Source organism: Salvia miltiorrhiza, chromosome 8, assembly GCF_028751815.1.
Source record: "Salvia miltiorrhiza cultivar Shanhuang (shh) chromosome 8, IMPLAD_Smil_shh, whole genome shotgun sequence".
NCBI classification, from domain to species: domain Eukaryota; kingdom Viridiplantae; phylum Streptophyta; class Magnoliopsida; order Lamiales; family Lamiaceae; genus Salvia; species Salvia miltiorrhiza.
Window position 1 is genome coordinate 6,735,906 of NC_080394.1, and position 22,145 is coordinate 6,758,050.

The 22,145-nt window shown below is 29.2% G+C and overlaps 2 protein-coding genes across 2 annotated transcripts; both read left to right on the plus strand.

The window, feature by feature from the left end:
* The first annotated feature begins 6,800 nt into the window (after window positions 1-6,800).
* On the plus strand, window positions 6,801-8,361 carry LOC131000499 (bidirectional sugar transporter NEC1-like). The gene is made up of 6 exons (XM_057926429.1): window positions 6,801-7,035; window positions 7,137-7,173; window positions 7,250-7,460; window positions 7,532-7,693; window positions 7,782-7,901; window positions 7,977-8,361. Exons 1-6 carry the CDS (start codon window positions 6,999-7,001, stop codon window positions 8,205-8,207), a joined length of 798 nt encoding a protein of 265 aa, XP_057782412.1. The 5' UTR covers window positions 6,801-6,998; the 3' UTR covers window positions 8,208-8,361.
* Window positions 8,362-18,150: 9,789 nt separating this feature from the next.
* LOC131000500 (uncharacterized) lies at window positions 18,151-20,091 on the plus strand. The gene is made up of 3 exons (XM_057926431.1): window positions 18,151-18,494; window positions 19,372-19,481; window positions 19,650-20,091. Exons 1-3 carry the CDS (start codon window positions 18,314-18,316, stop codon window positions 19,935-19,937), a joined length of 579 nt encoding a protein of 192 aa, XP_057782414.1. The 5' UTR covers window positions 18,151-18,313; the 3' UTR covers window positions 19,938-20,091.
* The last annotated feature ends 2,054 nt before the right edge of the window (window positions 20,092-22,145 follow it).

The window sequence follows — 22,145 nt, forward strand, 5'->3', positions numbered from 1 at the left end:
TAATCTAAATCACCAAACAATTGATTCATGTTATCTACATTTTAATCTTGATCTACCAAACACTAAGATACATTATTAATTTTACTTTATGCATGATACATATCTTGAATTTTATCTATATTAGCTTATTCCAATAAAGCTATCAAACATAATTGGAATTAGTATCTACCAGTACCACATATACTTTATATGCATGTTTTCTTAAATAATCGTGAACGTCGTCTCTCAAATTCAACGGGAATTTTAATAATAAAATAAGTTTAACCCGAAAATTTTAACAAATTAAATTAATTGTTACACTATGTGCACAATGCCAACCTAGCTTACGCACGAAATATGACCATAAATTAAATCAAAGTATTTATTTCAAATTGATGGTTTCTTACAAGTCATGAACACTGTCTTTTTAGTAAGTTAGCCATTATCACGTGCACTTTTCGCCCTTCTATATGATTATTAATTTAATTAAGAGATGTTATGTTCAATTCCATTTTATCTTTTAATACCAAATTAAGATAGTCCTCATCCTATTTCTTTTCTTTATTTACTCACTTTGCTGGTTAATTATTTGGTATGACAAATTCTACCTAGCTACGAACGATCACTTCTTTGCGTCGGAAATTAAATGATAAGTGTGTGTGTTGACCTAACGATAAATTGTTAATGCTCAATAACTGAAGTTTTAGTTTTGAGTCCATCGTCGTGCGATTTTTAAATTTCTTTACTTATTTATGTAATGTGATTTATCAAAATAATAATATACAAGTTTACTCGTTTTCAAATTTTAGCTCGTAATTGATCCTTATTTTTTGCGGTTTTAATTTCGAGCCGACTCATCAACGATTTTGAGTCCAAACCGTTAACCACCGAACCGATTTTGAGTCCAAACCGTTAACCACCGACTCATCAACGGTTTTTATTACTGCTCAAGATAATAGATCTAGATGAGTTACACTTTCCTTCCGAACTCCTCTTCTATCTTTGGTTTTATCCTTAAGGGTGCGTTCACTTTGATCGATGGGAAAAGGAGGGATAATACAAATTTATGCCTTTAAATATCTTTTTTTTTATCCCACATTTTACACAAAAGAGAAACTCACCATTTTTCCTTCCTTATTTTCACTTTAAGGAGTGATAATATTATACCTTAAAAAATTAAGGTATTTGCGTGCTTGGGTAGTCACTAATTTGGGAAATTGGAAATCATTAATATCAAAAATTTTCCTTTTCTAAAACCGATATCCCTAAATTTTCAGTAAGGTAATTTATAAGTAGATACTTTTGGTATTGCACAATTGCCACAATTGATCCCGATCAAATGCGTTAATTAAAATGTTACATAAATAAACGTTATCTATTTTTTTCCCCATTCTTATTCATATTGATTCCCAACTTTTTACCCAAACTCGATTTTGATTTTAAAATTAAATCGTACACCCTTAATTTGACATTGCCCGCAACAAACTAAACAATAATTTTGGTGTAGTTTCGCTCGCACACTCAACCTTAAACAAAGTTACGTTATGTCTATTTTCATATGTTTTGTTCATTTTAAACTTATAATTAGAAGTTACTTTAGTTTATGGAATAGCTCTAGTCATGAATTTATGTCTAAGCTAAAAATGAATAAGACAAATAGGCAGAAGGCGCGGCGAACCGTTAGATATAATTATTGTACATTTTCTTGTGAATTATCATAACTAAATAATCAAAAGTGATTCATACAAGAAATTATGTTCGAAAAATACGAAAAAGATAAAATTAAATACCAAATAAACTTAAATTTATACAAATTTCAAATGTGCCTAAAATTGCCTATCTTATATTTCTCTGTTCACTTTAAGTGTCTTATTTTCTTTTTTGGGTTATCTCACTTTAAATGTTCTGTTTATTTTATGAAAACTATTAAGCTTAGAAATGAGAATTTTTGGAGCCCACATCTCCTTTTTAATACTACATCGCACTAGTTAATAATTTAATTAATCTTCTCTTAAATAATCATGTAAGAAACAAGACACTTGTAATGAGAGGAATGAAGTCTGTAATAATTGTCTTATTTGACTATCACAAAGAGTATATAATTATATTTCTTTTTTAGATCATAACCTCACATTCGTTTCTTAAATTTCCAAGCATCTCTCATTTATAAAAAAAAAAAATCATCCCTAGTCTCACACTCAATTTAAATACAATCACTTATTTTTATATGGTGAAATTTTTTATCTATTAAACACACATTCATTAATTATTTTGTTAAAATTTGCATTAAATTTAATAATTTATATTCTTTGCGTTAAAAGAAAGTATTATTTTATGGATTCGTATTTTTTATTGAGACAACAAGAAGATATGTATTTTAACTGGATCGTTACCGACTATCACCCTAATAATGGTGATGAAAAAGAACCATAATGATGAGAAAGAGATATTTTAGTTACTAGGGTGATGAAAAAGAACCATAATGATGAGAAAGAGATATTTTAGTTACTAGGGCCAACTTAGTACTTACTCGCTAGAGGTGTTAATATTATTATATTGGGTTTTATATTTTTAACAGAGCTAACTCTCTCCGTTTATAAAACATCATTTTAATTTTATTTTTTTGCCCGTTTACAAAATATTTTTCTACTTTTTTCTTAAACATAATTCATATTAAGGATGAATTTAACAATTACAGAAGCAACATTAGTCATATCTGAATCGACGGACACTAATAACTTAAAATTACAAGTAATAGTAGAGTCATCTGAACAACATCAATGGACGTGTCGATGGATGAATCAAACATGGCAGAGGCACTAGTGAATTGATATAAATAAATGACGTAAATAACATAAGAAAATAATGAACAATAATAAAAAAATTGTAATGTGTGGTTTAATTTATCCGGGACATCCCGATTGATCGAAGCTAGAACTGTTGAGCGTTGTGAAATGAGGGACGACAGATGTCTGGGCCAGCGGGATTAGTCAGGCGATCCTAAACCAACTAATTATCACCATTTTTCTAAAATTGTGGAATTTTCACTTCACTAAATATACATAATTTTTTTTTTAATTCGTATTCGTTACTTTGAAAAAAAAAATGTTTTGTGGATGAAGTAGAGTAGTTATCTTTTTGTCCTTTTTCATATTGGGCCTTGGGGTTAAACGGTCAAAGGTACTTTTGAACTTCTAACTGTTTTTCCCTATTTTTGCAGCAAGGCATATCATTATTTGAAATTTCAAACTTGTAAATAGACTGTTGGAATAAATATATAAACTATTGTCAAACTACAACGAAAATGTTCAAATTGCAAAATAGATAGAAAAAGGAAAAGAGGATTACAAATGCTATAAAGTTGATGGAATGCATGGACTATATTTGCCTACTGAAATATTTATTCACTTTATTAGCGATGCTGCCGATTCCCAAGATTAATTATTAATACTTGCACATAATAATGGATTATTCGCATATGACATGGAGATACTAATAAATGATAGAATCAACTTTTTCTTCCGAATTTCAAGAAACTTATAATTTATTTTGTAATTAGTCAGTCATCATCTAATAATAAATTATTGATCAATATGCAAAAGTACTGATAAACTCAACCTTTATCTGAGAACCGAATCTAGCTCCTTCATTATCAAATTATTGCATTGGTTCTTATGAACTCTCTCTCTCTCTCTATATCTCTCACGTACACACTCGCACACACATTAGGTGGGGTTACGACTTACGAGATTATTCAACATCAAAATGTGATGTGTCTTCAAAATAGGCAAGTTGTTTGACTGCCTCAACACACTTTAATTTCCTCAAATATCAATGTAGGGGTGGATTAATCGTCATAGCATATTTTAAAATAAAAAATAAGAGTAATTTTTAATGTATGAATTTTATGTAGAACACGTATGAATTTGTTGTATACATATATGAATTGTGAAAAATAAATTTTTGCTACCTTTGGGATTCGAACTCGGTATCATAAATTCATCCAACATGATTACGAATCAACTGTAGATCTTGATGATCTAAGGGTTAAAAATAATTCTTATTTTATATCTTAAGAAGTGTACTTATTTTAGCATATACATATATATATAACTATTGTTTTATTTTTATTTTTAATATTATATTATCAATGCATTGAAAGTATATTTATAGAGAGTGATTAATGTACAACCCATTTTTATTCTTATAAAATAAGTATACTATAACTATAAGAATTCAGTAAAAAATGATTAATTCAAAAAATTAAAAGTTCTGGCACCTATACGGGGATTCGACTGTTGGACCATGAACTTATTTAGCAACCTCATAAATTCACCGTAGATCTTTATTATAAATGATTCATATTTTATAATATTCCATTCGTCCCACCTTAAATAGCACAATAAATTTGGGCATGAAGATTAAGAATAAGGTGTTAAGAGTGTAACATAGATATAGACCTGATCATTAATTATTTAATGTGTGTAAAGTTTATTTTTAGAAAGTGTTATTTTAAATTAGATAAATTAAAAAAAATGTATCATTATAAGTGGGACGAAGGGAGTATATATATATAGAATCATTTGAACTACTCTCATTTTATAATATATATATATATATATATATATAGCCTATGTTGTGCTACTAAAACAGGTGACGAAGTACGACGTCTTAAAATAGAGGAACTCACGTGTTTCTTATACACTTTAATTTAGACTAATCTTCTATTTTATATGCACTGAACTCTTCTGGTTGATATTTTTATGCAAATAAATATATAAATTACAACCGCTATCTATTTATGTAGACTAAATAAGATTTAATTAGTTACTCTTACATATTTGTACTACACATGTTACATAGCTAGTAAATAAAATAGTTGATATTTTTACAAATCAAAGTATGTAATTATAAGTAGGGGAGAAGGATAGAGTTTATATTACTAAAATATGGGCAAACATAGCCATCACCTACAACCACTTTAATTAATGATTGCTAAATATATTGAGCATGCGTAAATTTGTTCTTAACCACACAAAAAATATGCATAAAATTCATCAATATTCCTCAAGTATCTCAATGATTGCTTGAAAAACCTAAAACTACTTCCTAAAATAGTTGTGTGAATCCTAATTTGATATCATTCGGTTAACTTAGTTTTCATGTGTATATAACGTTGATAATTTCTCAATATTCACATACAATAAAGATATTATTATCCTAATCGAAAATGATATAATTTCCAGTAGTTAAGAGTTTTTATTAGCTAATTTTTTTTTTCGAAGAACTGCATGTTGTCTGTCAATGATACATATAAGGTTCGTTCATTTTGATTAAAAGTGATAATTTAGGTAACGAAAAACTTTCCGTTTTACATCAAAAGAATATATATCAGTTAACTAAATGGGTAAGATCACTCTGTAGATAAACTAAAGTTTGTCCAGTGATTTCAAATATTGACACATTTTCGATAATATTTTAATTTTACTTGTAACTTTAGGTCGGCCTAATTATTGGTATGAAATAGTCGCGTTAGCAATCAAATATACACGCAGATTTTTGTATCGAACTTAATTACGTGTCCATTTCGTTTATTTTTATTCGAATATTAATCTCGCGTCTATTTCTGAAGGCCTATGCGATCATTTTTGTACCAGAAAAATGTATATAATTTAAACTTCAAAACGAAATAAATGTACCAATACTAAACATGCTAAGTTTTTTATTTTTTATTTTTTTTATAAGGAAATATTATTTGTGTTAGTTAATGAAATGACGATAATAAGGTAAAGTACGTTGCACGAAGAAAAGCCATCTTTCTAAGCGGAAAAGGGAAGTCGTGTAGAAAGTGTGTTTAGTTCTAAAACGAGGAAATAAAGGCATTAACGGAAGTAGGCCCCGCTTAAACTCTACTTTGCAACTACAACCGTGTTCAATTTTTCCATTTTATTTTAGTAGTATAATTTTTAAAGAATTAATTGAAATTTGCTAATTTAATTAGGATTCTTAATTATTTTTTATATATAAATTCTAATTTTTAAATCAATGGGAGGGAGAGCAGCGAATCCGGGACCTCACTGTTCACACACAGTGTGTTAATTATAAAAATTAAATTTTTAATTTTATAAAGTTAGAGTATATAGTGTAACACAATTAATTTTGGGATATATGGAGGATCCAGTCTGTGACCAATGGCGTCCGTTAATTGTGTCCATGCTTTGATACTTTTTTCTTCACGAAATCAAACGGCTTAATTAAGTTCCAAGCGACTCATGCAATTCTTTGACAAGATTTTCTAGAAAAAAAAAATCTAAATTTAATTATTTACTTCTTTCATATTCATTTGAAATTGTTTCTAATTTCTTAATTTGTCCACTTTATCTCACTAAACGTTTAAAATAAAATAAAAAACTTATGTGATTGGCAACGTCGCATAGCATCATTCGCTTGAAATAATATTCAAGAAAAAAATTTAAAGAGAATCAAATGGCACAAAAAACTAAGACTAGTTTTAGACTTTTAGAAAATGCAAATGAAAGTGTGAAGAAGGTGTGTGGCTTCAAAGAGAAAATTTGGGTGCCGAATTCATAAAGATTATGCTAACCTCATTTACAACAATTTAATTGTCACTACTCCACAAAAGAAATTCCTAACTTTTCTAAACTTTCTAGGAAATGGGTTTTTGCACTTAAATAAAATGAAAATAAATTCATGCAACCCTAAATGCAAGCTTTTCCAAGTTGTTAAATATCTATAAACTAGCTCTAGCTTGCTACATAGGCTTGAAAAATCAAACAAAAAAATTATGACAATTCATTAATTTAGCCAGTTGTTATTCCCAGACAGCTCAAGCCAAACAATAATATCTCCAAACAAACCACAAATTTTTGATCAAATTTCAAATGCACTTGTCTTTTTAGGTCTGTATATATACCAACAAAAATCACAAGAATTTTCTCTCATCATCATCAAACCAAACTTGAGCTCTCAAAACCAAGAACTCACACCATACATCAAGAATGGCACCCAACATGGCCAGTGCTTTTGGCATTCTTGGTAAATCATTTAGTTAATTTCATCATTTAATTTCTTATCGTATTAGTGTTTTAAGATTATCGTGCTTCACCCTAACTTTTTTTTTTTCTTTTTTCTTCAAGGTAACGTGGTGTCGTTCTTGGTTTACTTGGCTCCAGTGTATGTTCCATATCTCTTTATCTGTTTAATTTTGATGTTGAAAATTTCATTAATTAACAAAATTAGGGTTTCGCAGACCAACATTTCATAGGATTTGCAAGAAGAAATCGACAGAAGGATTCCAAGCAATCCCTTATGCAGTGGCATTGTTTAGTGCGATGCTGTATTTATACTACGCCTTTCTCAAGAAAAACGCAGTCATGCTCGTCACCATTAACAGCTTCGGATGCGCCATCGAGCTTCTATATCTAGCAATATACATGATCTATGCAACCAAGGAATCTAGAGTAAGTCATTCTTTTTTCAATTTGCTACTTTTCAATCACATTAATTAATTAATTTTCACTTAATTCTGTAGGTTTTCACCACAAAGTTGATCCTCTTACTCAATGTAACTTCACTAGGATTTATTACAACATGCACGTATTATTTCGCATGTGGGCATCTACGAGTGAACATCGTCGGATGGATCTGCGCCGTCTTCTCCGTCACCGTCTTTCTTGCTCCTCTTAGCATCATGGTAATTACTAGCTATTCCGATCATTTTAATTTATTCTGAAAAATATAGTATTTGATTTTATTAATTGACGGCGTGGGCGTGGGTGCAGAGACAAGTTGTACGGACCAAAAGCGTAGAGTTTATGCCCTTCACACTCTCCTTCTTCCTCACATTGTGCGCTGTCGTTTGGTTCTTCTATGGCTTTCTTATCAAAGATTACTACATAGCTGTGAGTAATTTCTTTTGTCTTTTCATTTAATCAATTGCTTTAATTATTATTATTAATTATTTGATGTTTGTGCAGACGCCCAACATTATTGGGTTTATATTCGGCGTGGCGCAAATGATATTATACTTGGTGTACAAGAACAAGAATGTGTGCCGGAAACAGCAGATTCAACCTGCTGAGGGAGATTCTGCTACCAAAATAAGTGCCCAACTCAAAACCCTAAATAACCCTCAAGAATATTCAGATATTCCTGCGTCTAACAATCGGGAAATCCAGGTGGTCGTTGTCAATTACGATGAAGCCTAGCTAGTTGTAATTCTTGATTTCTTACTTCTTAGCTAGTTTTGGAAAAGGCATCGCCAATTACTAAGTTATTTACTTTGTTATTTTACATGATCGAATATTGTTTGTATGGATAGTGTGTATATGATATGAAAATTCCGTAATTTTGTTGGTTTAATTTCTATATTATACATTATCTTGCGCAATTACGAGGTTTTATGGAAAATATGAACGTATTAATTATTGATCGAGGTATATAAATATTTGTCACTATTGGAATTACACCCAAAAAAAATTAAATTTAGAGATTATTATTATTATTATTATTATTATTATTATTATTATTATTATTATTATTAAAAGTCGGAGAAATAATTTACCGAATACTATTTGATTCTGAAACTTCTACAAAATATCTATTCCGGAATTTTATCCTGTTCAAATAAGATTATTGTTATATGAATTTATTATCTCAATATTTTAGAGGTAAATGTGAAAAGCTGGTAAAAAGCGGATAGTTAGTTAGTGTGTGTGTGTGTGTGATGTTGAGCTGATAAAGGAATAAAAGAATTTATGAGATTTGGTAAGTTTGAATTTATGTTATTTGGAGTATTTGAAATTATAAAAATATATAGGGTGGTGTTTAAGAATTTATTGGCAAAGTGTGGGGATTTGATAGAGATAATTAAACAAAATTTTGGTTCAGAACTTTAAATTTAGCTCCTAGCAAGTCTTGCCTTAGTGTGGAGATTAATTAGATTTGTAATCCATCTCTCTTGTACCGTTTGAATTTATGTATATCTCGTTTTCAAATTGCCCTTCCCGTGCACTTTTTGAATGAATTTACTTACATACATAAATGTTGAGCTGAATAAGCAGTAATTTAATTATGTATGATAAATGAACTTAAACTGGAAAGGAGATGATTTTATTTGTTGTTTATTTTCAATATAAGCATGTAAAAATAGGAGTAATTTCGTTTCAACAAAATTGATTAATAGGGACAGTTACAAAATATTACAAAATTTATTACTACATCTTTAAGTGTAATAAAATTTAGTTACACTCATATATGCATTTATATAAATATTGTTGCATATAAAAATGTAAATAAATTTTATATGCATAAATTATTGCGTTATACACAAAAAAATTGTGTATATAATTTTCATTTAAGAAAAATTGAGCTAATTGACTTAAGGGTTCGAGTCCATAGTGAGCCGATCTTTAAATTTTTTTGTTTAATTATTAATTAATCATATATATATATATATATATATATATATATATAAAAGATATAATATCAAAATGCGAAAGCCTAACAAGATTTTAAATACTGTCACGTTATATCAAAGAAACATAAGAGGATGAGATCTCAAATATAGGTGTGCATAGTGCGTCTTAAATTTGAATTCCCAGTTAAAGTAAAGATGGAAAAAGAATTTTTTACAACCAATTCACCAAAAATGTCTTATTATTATTTATTTTTTTTCCATTTCTACGCTACGTTTGTATTGAACAATAATTCTACTTTTTGATCAATAATTTTCAGGGAGTTGCGGAAAAGAGGCGTTCGAACTGTAATCGTGCGCCGACAAAAACATTTTTCCTAACTGATAGCATTGGACTTTACCTCAATTTTAAACAAAACGTTATTTGGATATGACATTTAAATTTCGATGACATATGCATGAGAACTTTATAACCATAACGAAAAAATTGTATTTAGAAAAAAGTGTGTAGTTTTGATGCAGACAATAAACAATTGAAATCTTCTACACAAGGAACTCGTTTCATATTCTAATGTTTAATTGTACTCTAGAAGCTTCTTGATTTGATATTGATATATTACAGATTGAATGTGTATTGTCCCCGGAACGAGTACGCGCTGCCGGGGGACGTCTTCATGCTTCATAGAATTAGAGTATCACTCGGGGATGACACGAATTTAAAAAAATATTTGATAGATAATATGTTGAGAGGAGAAAGAGATCAATTTTTTTTTAAAGTGATAATAATTGATAGATAATGTGTGGGGTCATGTCCGAAAATGAAAGTAATATACTTTTTTATGGGCCAGATGGAAAAAAAGTAATACTCCCTCCGTCCCATTTCAAATGTCTCGTAACTATAGGTGTCCTGCTCAATTTGAAATGGGACGGAAGAAGTATTTTTTATGGAACGAAGAGAATGCTATTAATTTTGAGTTATGCTCAATTTAAATCCTTGTTAAAGTAAATGAAAAAAAAATGGACGAAGTTAAATGTCCGTCAAGAATAGAGAAATTTTACACTCCTTAGGGGACTATTTGCTATTTTTCCCTTAATTTTATTATAAATACAAAATTGCCACGCAATTTTAAAATTAATTTAAAATTGAAAGTTATGTATGAGGTAGTGTAAAAAAATAAAGAGTGCATAAATTTGGGGGACGTACCAACAATAAAAAATATGCATAAATATGAGGGACGAAGAGAGTATTATAAATATATTATAGATCACTAATCATGTTAAAGATCATATACTAAAGTAACTTTGTAATAACTAAATACTATTATTGAAACTCGTGTACTGTTCTACCAATAATAAAAGTTGCAAGAAAGTGTGTGAGATAGTGGGGCGTGAATGTGATGTGAAATTGTCACTCAAATCAATTTGAAATTGAGAGTTGCCTTTTTATATTACTAGCACACTACAAGAAAATGCGGCTCTAACGATCGAAATTTCGGTCGTTAAAACCCAAAAATCGGTCGTTAATATTTTTAACGATCGATTTAACGACCGTTTTTTTCGGTCGTTGTTTGCATCGTCGCCTGAGTTTAACGACCGTTTTTTCGGTCGTTAAATTTAACGACCGATTTTTTATTTTTAACGACTGAAATTTCGGTCTTTAAATTTTGAAAAAAAAAATAAAAAATAAAAATAAAAATAAATTATTTTTTTAAATAACGACCGAAATTTTATTTTAAACTACCGAAATTTCGGTCGTTAAAAACTAATAAAAAAAATAAAATTTTGAATTTTTTTTTTAATATCTTTGTATCCCACAAGTATTTTTAGTGTAATCTAATGTATTTTGACCTTAATTGCATACCATTTGACGAACTTCCCAGTAGGTCACCTATCTTACTTGTGCTCTCAGTCAAACACGCTTAATCTTGAAGTTCCTTTTGAGTAGTCACCACTCACCAGTACAGAACACTCGTATTATTGATATATATATATAGTACCTATTAATTCATTTAAACTCTAATTCAATATAAAATATCATTAATAATTCATAACCTTATAATATGTCGAGATAATAACTAAGATTTGTGGTGCCGGCGAAACATTAACGGTAAATATACGATCGAATTTAAAATAATAAAAAATTATATTATCGCAATTAAAAAAAGAAAAGAAAATATGAGTATGAAAAATAACAATAATATATATATATATATAATCAAAAAATAAAAATAAAAATAAAAATAAAAATAAAAATAAAAATAAATGAAAATAAAAACGAAATTTAAAAATTTTAAAAATTGAAAAAATAATATTAACGACCGATTATTCGGTCGTTAATAAATAAAATAAAAAAAATAAAAAAATAAAAATAAATAAATAAAAATAATTTTAACGATCGAAAAATTCGATCTATAAAAAAATAATTAAAAAAATATTTTTTTATTTAAAAAATAAAAAAAATAATATTAACGAGCGAATAATTCGGTCGTTAAAAAAAACTTAATTTTTTTTAAAAAAATTATTTTTAAAACAAAAAATAAAAAAAATATATTAACGACCGAATTTTCGGTCGTTAAAATTTAAAAAATAATTAAAATATAAAAAAAAAATTACGACCGACAATTCGGTCGTTAAGAAAAATAAAATATTAAAATATTAAAAAAATAATTAGCGACCGAATTTTCGGTCGTTAAAAAATAAAAAAATAATAAAATATAAAATCGATCGTTAAACGGTCGTAAATCGATCGTTAAGGCCGCAAAATTAACGACCGAAAATTTCGGTCGTTAATCGCGTGTTTTCTTGTAGTGGCATTTGCTCTCCGTGCAATGTATGGAAAATATTTTTATATTCTATATTTATATAAAATTGATATCAACTCAATTATCATATTTATAAATATTATAAAAATTAATTTTAATTGAATATAGTTGAGTTGAAGATATAAGTTTTAAAAAAAAAAAAAAAACAATTTGTCATAAAAAACATAGAAGATATAAGTTTTAATAAAATGAAAATTTTAATTTTAATTTTAATAACAACTCAATTTTAATTTTAATTGATATCATAAAAAAAACAAAGAAGATATAAGTTTTAATAAAATGAAAATGAAAATAAAAATAAAAATAAAAATAGAAAAGAAATGAAAAATAAATTTATTCAAAAAAATATTAGAGAGGATAGAGAATGTTTTAAAATGTTAATCTTTAAATAAATATAATTTTTATATTTTAAATCAATCATTTACATAAAATATATCGTCGTGATCTTTAATTTGATATGTATATTAAATATTTTATAATTAGTCGAATTTCATAATTTTAAAAAGAAATAAAACCAAAAAAAGATAGAGAAAAATGAAATAAAAAGAAAAAATACCACTCCCTCTGTCGAATTTCAATTTGTCATTTTTGTTCTTCCTTATAAAATACATGTAGTCTATTTTTGGTAAGTTTTCCACTCAAAAAAAAGTAGGACCTCTTACTCCACTCATAATACATTCAACTATTTTATTAAGATACGTGTCATTTAGAAACGAATACTTTTTATAAAGACGGAGTGAATATATAATTTATAAATAAATTTTTTATTTTACCATAATTATAAAATTATCATTCAAGCTAAAAATTAATTTAAAATTGATTTCTAATTGAATGTTGCTTTTTTAATATAGCATAAGAAAAATCGATTGTAGAGTATAGATGTGGCAAATATAATAGTAATCTATCTATTATTAAATAGAATACATTTTTGAGAGCCCACATTCATTCTCTATCCTACGTAGCGCTCTCAATAATCTCCATTCTCTTTTTTCTAATTTCTACATTTTACTCATTTTCAATAATAATTAAATATACATATATTATTTGATTCATCATTAATTTCCCATCATTAACATCAATTAGTTATCATCTTGCATTTGGAAAGATAAAATTTATGCTCATTAATTAAAACCTTCCTTATATAATGGCATCAATTACTTTTCATATTTTATACGATATTAGTTATATTCTAATTTTAAAAAAAAAATGCATCATGTTCAAGGATTTATGCTTTAGTATATTATTGCTTTTTTATACAGATCTATAATATTATTTATTTATACTCTAATAACATAAGTCATTTATATTTTTCATATTTTATACTATAATATTGGCTCTATTTAAGCTTCAACCAAAGCAAATCAAATGCATCATGTTCAAAGTTTCACAATAAAATATGATAGTAAGGCCAAATTGTCGTTTTTCAAAACATTCATTAGTGTTCTTTTAGTTTTTTTAATTCACCTTTTGGAAATGATATTTCTTTAATTGATATTATTCTAATTATTCATTAATATTTATCAATCAGCTAATTAATTGGCATGTTACGAAACATAATTTGTGGCAATATTAATTACATTAATAAATTTTCCTTTTTTATACTAATTTTCACCTATAAATTATAGAATTTTGCAACCAATTTCATCCACAATATTACTTCTTTATGCATCTTCATTCTCTTTTCCTATTCAGCAGCTGCGAATGCTATGATATATATTGTATTGTGTGTTAGCAAATTAAGATGATTCTGAAAGTCTCAAGAGAAATAAGAATTTTCTCATAAATAAGAGATCTCAAGGATTCTTGTTGAAGCAGAAGCTCTAGATCTTAGTCTTAGCAAGGAAACCATCACAAATTGCTTACATTGTAAAAAAAAGTATAAAACTCCATCTAAAGAGAATAATGTCTCCAAATGTTGGTTTGATGTATCATTTTCAAATAGATTTGAGAGATATAGATTAATGGCATGTTGTACAATATATAAATCTAGATTTGTGATTAATATGTATATCTTGATTGTTGATTAATATTAATCAACCAATAATAAGAAGTTCCAAAATATAGTTTGTGGCAAAAAATATTGATTATAACAATAAATTTTCTAATTCTATATTATTTTTCTACCTTTAATTTCTAGAATTCTTCAATCAATTTCACTAACATTTCATATTGTCTATGCTTACTCATTCAGACATTTGCAATTAAAAGAGTATTTTCAATATTATATTTGTTGTATTTTCTTCATTCAGAGTTTCAGACTTTTCAACCAACCAATGAAGTATATATTTTCCTTCATTCTGATTTTTCAATTATATGTATTTTCACTCTAATGGATTTACATTTATTGTTGAAGAAATATATCATGAATGCTTTTTCTTAACCTTGTGCTTTCATGTATGTATAGTCAGATTTTGTTGGTAGTAGTAATAAGAAGTTGTGTTACTTGTGCATGTCAGTATATATACTCGATGATGTACTATAGTAATTGATATTCATTGAAAAAATTGAAATACTAATTAGAATATAATAGACTAAGTAATTATTGGGAAACTAATTAAAATAGTAGACTAAGTAACTACTTAGAATTATAATAAGAAACTGAAATTAATATTAAAAGGATAAGGAAACAAATTACTATTAGAAAACTAATTAAAACATAGTAATAGATTAAGTAACTAATTTGAAAAATAAACTAATCTATATATTAAATTTATTAATTATATATAAAAATTAAATATATTGAATGCACTATATTCATCCTCAATTTTAGGTGGCATCTTCTCCATTGTCCATTCTTAGCTATTATAAAACCTCTATCCCACATGAAAAACATATTAAACTTTAACAATTCATAACCTAAATAAAATGACATTCATCATTCCTATATTAGGCATTTGTTATTCCTATATTGATCTTCTATTAAACTTTATCATGGATAAATTTGCGATTCGTGTGGGTTTCACCACATGGCGAATCCCCCCAATTTTTTATTATTATTTTTTAAAATCGGATTCGCGAATCGGGTGCGTCCACCTCACGAATCTGGTGCATTTAGGGTGCATTGAGGGTTATTTTGAATAATTTCATTATTTTTAGGCTCTTTTACAATTTTTTTTAATTTATTGCCCTACAATTATTTGTGTCTCTTCGATCCCTCAACAAAGAAGAATTCAATTTTAAGAAATTATAATCCTACTAGATTTTATTTTCTAAGTTCTATCATAATTAGTAGTAAACTAATAAATTAAATAATTATAAGAATACAAGTGGCAGATTGAAATGCTTTATCTTGCAATTTCAGCTATTATATGTATTTTATTTCTTAATATTTGACTTATATTTGCAATGCAACATTTAATTTATGAATGTTCTTACTTTTTTTCAATTTGATTGGTCATATATAATAAAATATATAAATATAACAGACGTATCCTTCACGAATCGCATAGATCCTATATGTTTTGAAAATCTGTATCCCCACACCCGAATCGTATCGCTCCCGCACGCGCCCCCTCACACCTGTACAACATAGAGTATCATGTTAGTTGATATTTCTATTTGAATTTTTTTATTATTTTAATTCTTTGTTATTTATACATTAATAATTAATGTATATTTTGTATTGTTCGAATTTTGGTTGAGATGTATAATCAACTAATCTAACAAAGTATATTTGATTATTTAGCTATTTTATAAAATGAAAATGTATAGTAACAACAATTTTTTATTAATTCTCTAATTATTACGGGTATGAATTTGTAAATTCTAAATGAGTTTCATCGCAAATATATACTTTGAATTTGATTATTTATATTTTCTTATTCATATTATTAATATACCATAGTTGTTACAAGTTATTTGATTGGGTAGATTTTTATAAAATTTAAACTGGTTCGACAAATTGGCACATATTACTATATGAGTCAAGAATGGATAATAAAATCACTTACTAATAGAGGTTTGGACTAATAAAATTACATATATAAATGAAATATCTAAACTGATTAGAGTTCTATTTGTTAGAGAGTTGACAATTGAAGTTATGGTTGAATATAATTTCATATTTGATGATGTGATGCTCAAAACTCTAGACGAGATGATGCTCTTTCAAGTTTCAGATAAGATGATGCTCATAAGTTAGCGGTGATCTGTAGGGGTGTAAGTGAGTCGAGCTAGCTCGCGAGCTACTCGGGATCGGCTCGAAGATTACTCGAAATCGACTCGATGGTAGTCGAGTCGAGCTCGAGCTCGAGCTACTCGAGTTGGTACCGAGCCCGAGTTCGAGTTTCGTGATACTCGACTCGTTAGGCTCGCGAGCCTAATCGAGCTCAAGTAATTAGTATATAATATATTATATATTAGCCCAAAATTAAATATATTTAAAACCCACAAAATGGCCCAAACGAGCTCGAGTTCACCGAGTTTGAACGAGCTCGAGCTCAACGAGCTTAAATGAGCTCGAGCTCGAGCTCAAACTCGAGCAAGACTCCACAATCGAGCTTAACCGAGTCGAGCTCGAGCTCACAAATATGACATCGAGTCGAGCTCGAGCTCAAAAAAATCAAGCTCGGCCGAGTCGAGCTCGAGCTCGAGCTTCATCAAAATAGTCGAGCTCGAGTCTGAGCATGGCAATACTCGACTCGACTCGGCTCATTTACACCCCTAGTGATCTGTCAAGTTTGAGACGAGATGATGCCCACAACTTGGTTGCTTTTAAAACTCCAAATGATTTATTTGATGTTCGATAACTCAGTTATGAACTTTTAAACATCAAGGCGAGATGATTTTCATAATTAGTTATGATCTTACAAGTTCGATTATGATCTTTCAAACTCCAGATAAAATTATTATCAAAAGGAAAATTAAAAATATTAAACAAAATTAATAAATCTTGTAAAACCAAATGAAACAAATCCCTCTAAAAAAAGGCAACAAATAAATCCTTCATCGTACCTATATCAAATTTATATATTTTTCTACTTTTTTTCTCTTACCCGTCAACTTTTTATAAAATTTCATATGAAAGCTTATAGGAGTATAAAAGAGTATTTTTATTATCTCAAAAAAATTGATATTTAATTGTTAAAAGTTGTTGAGATTAATATATACTCCCTCCGTCCACGAAGGAGTATATATTAAATGGATTTGGAGGTTTTTAAATGGGAAAAATCTGCTGTGGGTTAGGGTGATTAGGGCAAGCCAAGGGGAGTTGAGTTGGGATGGAGAAGGATTCTGGGTCGGGGGTAATAGAGGCTTGGGTGTGGGGTGGTGGAAGCGGGTCCTGGAGTTAAGTCGGGGGAGAAGGACAAATGGCTTAGGGAGAACCTTGCTTTGAGAATTGGGGAGGGTAATCAACTGAGTTTTTGGAATCAATGTTGGGCGGGGGGGTAGAACTTTGGCGGAAGAGTTTCCACGACTCTTTCACCTTAGCGCTCACTGGGAAGGTAGCGCTCACCGGGCAGGGGGTAGAACTTTGGAATCATTCTGGTACCATGTGCAATGAAAAAAATTTCCTTGCCTACGCAAAAAAAAAAAAAATCCCTCCGTTCACGAAAGAACTTTCTATCTTTTCTTTTTGGGACGTATACAAAAAAACTTCCTACCTATTTTTTGACTATACCCCACCACTTATAATTACTCTTACTTTTTACTTTTCACAACTCTCAATATTAATTATAACACTTTTCACCACTCCCAATACACTAAACTACCTTTTATTCACTCTCAATACATTCAACAACATTTTTTCTTAAAACCCGTGTCACTCACTCTTAGGAAGTTCTTTCATAGACAGAAGGAGTATAATTTAAAATGTATCGCTAATTTAATTAATTATATAAATAATTTATATAAAAATATTTGATATATTTTATCATAAAAATAGCGTAAAATATATAAATTACAAAATATATAAATTTCGACGGGTAATACACTAGTGTAGTATTACCGGATTAAATAAAGATATGAGTTGAGCCCTCTTCAGCCGCTCTTGTCTTCTACCAAATTACCCTTCCCGTTTCTGCAATTAGGGTTTGGTTCTTGAGTTGCAGCGCTAAAACTTGATCGAAAATTCACGATGAAGAAAGGTGGAGGAGTTTCCGAGCGATACGGAGACAAAGAGACGGAAATAGGCGGCGTCACGAACAAGAAGAAGATGAAGAAGAATATGCAGAGACTCGGAGGGCGAGGTGGCCTGTCTCTCGCATCATTCGCGAATGCTAAGGCTAGGAATGACAATTACAATCCTTCGGTTATCAGTATGTTTCTCTATTTCTCCTTTTCTTAAAGTTTGCATATCTTGATAATTACTTTACTCTATTTTTCGTTTAATGTGGTAAGTAGTTAGTATAGTGAAACTTGAAATCAGAAATTGACTTAATCTTGTTGTTTGGTTCTTATTCTCCGGCGTTTGCTAGTTTTAGTTTATGTTTTCTGGTGAAATTTGAAGTTATCTTGCGGATTGCAATATGAATGTGTGTTGGGTAGCAAAATTTGTGCAAAAATTGGTGACTATGTTGAAGGATGCAACGACGAGTTGTGAAATATCCTTATTTTGTATAAACGTTTGAATTATGTTATTCTATTGTTTCCTCAATCAAAAATTTGGGTTTGCTTGATACTCGTTCAATGGTTATTTGGAGCTTGCGCATAAATGTTAGCTAATTGATTTTTCACCAAAACAAAATTGCTCTGCACAGAGTTTATTGGAATAGCTGTAGATTAGTAGGATGAAGTGATAAATGGAAGTAAGAGCTTTCAATTCTTTTGTTGGATTGGGGAGAAGGGTTTGCATGAAACTCGGTATGAATTATTTGTGGCATTAGATGGTTGTCGCGACAACTTAGGCATAAGAAACATAATCACAGCTGTGGAGGTTTCGAGACTCGATTTTGTTGGTCTTGGAATTTAGTTTAAATTTTGCTGCATTCAGTATGATTGGCTTTGTTTATCACGATCACTAAGTTGAACTTTTGTTCACCAATTTATCACCTGTTTATGCTTCTAGTGGTGATAAGGTTTTAGATTTGGGGACACTGCAATCATGTCTATAATTGTGAGATGTAACACTTATGCAGGGGACTAAGTGTTGCTGCATCCTATACCTACCTACTAAACAATTGGTTTCTTCTGCAGAAAAGCAAAGAGAATTCTATAAAAATGCTAAGTATGTTAAGAAATATAAGAAGACGATAAACCAACAAGAGCACCGGAGCACTCCTTCCACTACCCAAGGACTGTTAGAGGTTTGAGTTTATTCCCAATCGAATCATTTTCTATTTCTTTCTTGCCATTCTTGGTTCTTATGGGGTTTATAGGTTGAAGTATGAACCTAGATATGCTCCTTGTATCTAAATGTATTAGTGGATTCTGAGGTTGATTTCATCTCAAATTAACAATTTGGTTGATGGCAGGGTGAAAATGTGGCAAACGAGGTTAATCGTGCTAGGCAGAAGAAGACGATGTACAAGAAGAATGCAAGGAACCTCCAAGAGTTGTACGAGAAGAAGCACGAGGAGCAGGAGAAGGCTAGGATAGAGAGGGAAGCGATGATTGAGGCAAAGAAGGAAGAGAGAGAGGCATCAGAAGCTCGAAGGAGGGCTCTCAAGGAAAAAATGTATAAGAAAACGAGGTCTGGCCAACCTGTCATGAAATATAGAGTTGAGCATATGTTGGAAACAATACAAGCTTCAACAAGTTGAAACTCCTTTTGCTTTATATGTTAAATTTTACTATCAAAAATGCTTCTCTCTCTCTAAATTTTTTAGCTTTACTGCTGATATATTTCCCCATAGTCACCTTGGAAGTGTTCTGTAATGAAATGCCAATTCTTCAACTATTTTTTAGTGTGTGAAATATCAGTGTACAACTGCACAGAGAATGTGAGAGACAGTCAAGTTGTATTTTGTGTAATGGGATTTGAGCGCCCCCCTTAGAGAGTGGATCTAAAATCAAATAACACTAAATATTTGTATATATTCTTCTCATAAAAAATGTTATAAAAATGTTATACGTATCTTATTATATTATGTATTATATTACTCCTGTCGTCATAATTAACTTGATTAATATTCTTTTTTGGACGGTCTAAGTTGAGCAATTTTCTTATATGGAATAAATATAATCAAGAAAATATCTAATCATTTATTCATTTTAGTATCAAATGCATTTAAAATGCTAATTTTTTGAATCTCATGCTGAAAAGAAGTTGATCAACTTAGTTGGAACAGAGAGAGTATTTATTATCCAGCCGTTAATTCTCTTCACTATGTTATAATATTATTATAATAATTGTATACTTGTTTTGCCAAACAAGACATTACAATTTCAATAAACACCGTGCAGGGTCTTTCTAAACGCAAATAAAAGTAAAAGCATTTACGTAGTTAAAATTGTTTTGACTTCATTTTAAAGTTAATTTCGTCTGAAGTTTCGTGAAAGTCTATTTGACAAAATAAAATATATTTGGACGAATAATTGCGAACTCATACAATTACAGATTTGACGATGAAAATATGTTTGATTAGAACAAAAAATCTCCGAGGAAAAACTGACACCCACTTAAAGAGAGGCAACTTGTATAATTGACAAGCATTACTTAAAGGTGTTTATGAGATTGGATCTTTCTTTTATATGATAATGTCCACTATAAATTTGTGGTTAATATGAAAAGAAAAAGAAAAAAAAAAAAAACCATAGAGGTGGCAGGCTTTGTTGCAATAATGATACAATAGTGTGATTGACAGTATGGGGTTGAATTTATACATATACATACCTACAAACATAATAAACAAACGTATTTTAAATATTTAACATTTCATAAAACAATAAAAATGTGTGTACAAATCCCAAATGTTCCGATTTGTGTTGTTACAGAAACCCAGAAATTAAAATGCAGAGAAATCAGTTGAAGAATCCTAAAAAAGCCGGAAGAAAATAGAAAAGCATATATTAGGTTTTTATTAATGATTAGATGGGCTACACTGTCCTAAACCAAAACCATGAAAAGTCTAAAGGGCCCATCACATTTTTGTTTTCAAGATAAATAAAGTGGGATTCAGAGACATTAATAACTCAAGCCTCTAGTTTTGACGACTACAACAGTGATCAACGTCTAAAGCTGTTTGACTTATTTGGACAACATAATTACAGATCAAAAGAATCACGTTTTGTCAGAATCACAAAGGAGAGAGAGAGAGTAGAAATGTCTGTTTTTTCTTTTTTTATGTGACACTTCCTTAAGCATAATCTATTTGGTGATATAATCTTTTTGTTTGTGAGGTAGCATTCAAAGCAGAGGTGAAGTACAATGCGATTATGCAAGGGTTTTGTTTGTACAATCTCTTCACCATCAAAATAAGAGACCCAATCTATCTGCTCGAAGACAAAGTAGATTCCTTGAAAGAATATATTCTACAAAAATCGAGGGCTTATCAATGAACTTGTCACAACTTTTGCCAGGACTTGTCAAATTGTGGGACTTTTGCCCAAAAAAACAAATCTTGATGGGATCTTATAAATTACTAAGTTCCAATACCAAATTAGGTTTTTATTTGAGGTTATTCATTTTTCCTTAAAAAAAAAGCCGAGATTTATTTTTATTTTCATGTGTAACTGTCTAACTGATATGGTGCTTCTTATTCTCGGAACTTTTCAATTTCATTAATACAATCATATTTTTTAAGGTAAGAAGTTACCTAGAGTTTCAATTAAATTTAGAGATAAAAGGTCGAACCTCATCACAATCTTTAGTGGTTTTACCAATACTATCACAATATTTGAAACTTGTCAATCCTAGTAGTATAACTTATGAAACTTGTATCAATTTTATCAATTGTTTCTAAGAAAAATAAAAAAGAATTCTTATTAAGCCAGGGTGATTAAATGGAATTTGGGGTGAAGATAATTTG

Coding starts and splice junctions, on each gene's coding strand:
- LOC131000499 (XM_057926429.1), top strand. CDS start 6,999: ATGGCACCCAACATGGCCAGTGCTTTTGGCATTCTTG. Junction 7,036..7,136: donor CAGTGCTTTTGGCATTCTTG/GTAAATCATTTA, acceptor TTTTTCTTCAAG/GTAACGTGGTGTCGTTCTTG. Junction 7,174..7,249: donor TTGGTTTACTTGGCTCCAGT/GTATGTTCCATA, acceptor AGGGTTTCGCAG/ACCAACATTTCATAGGATTT.
- LOC131000500 (XM_057926431.1), top strand. CDS start 18,314: ATGAAGAAAGGTGGAGGAGTTTCCGAGCGATACGGAGACAAAGAGACG. Junction 18,495..19,371: donor TTACAATCCTTCGGTTATCA/GTATGTTTCTCT, acceptor TTTCTTCTGCAG/AAAAGCAAAGAGAATTCTAT. Junction 19,482..19,649: donor CTACCCAAGGACTGTTAGAG/GTTTGAGTTTAT, acceptor GGTTGATGGCAG/GGTGAAAATGTGGCAAACGA.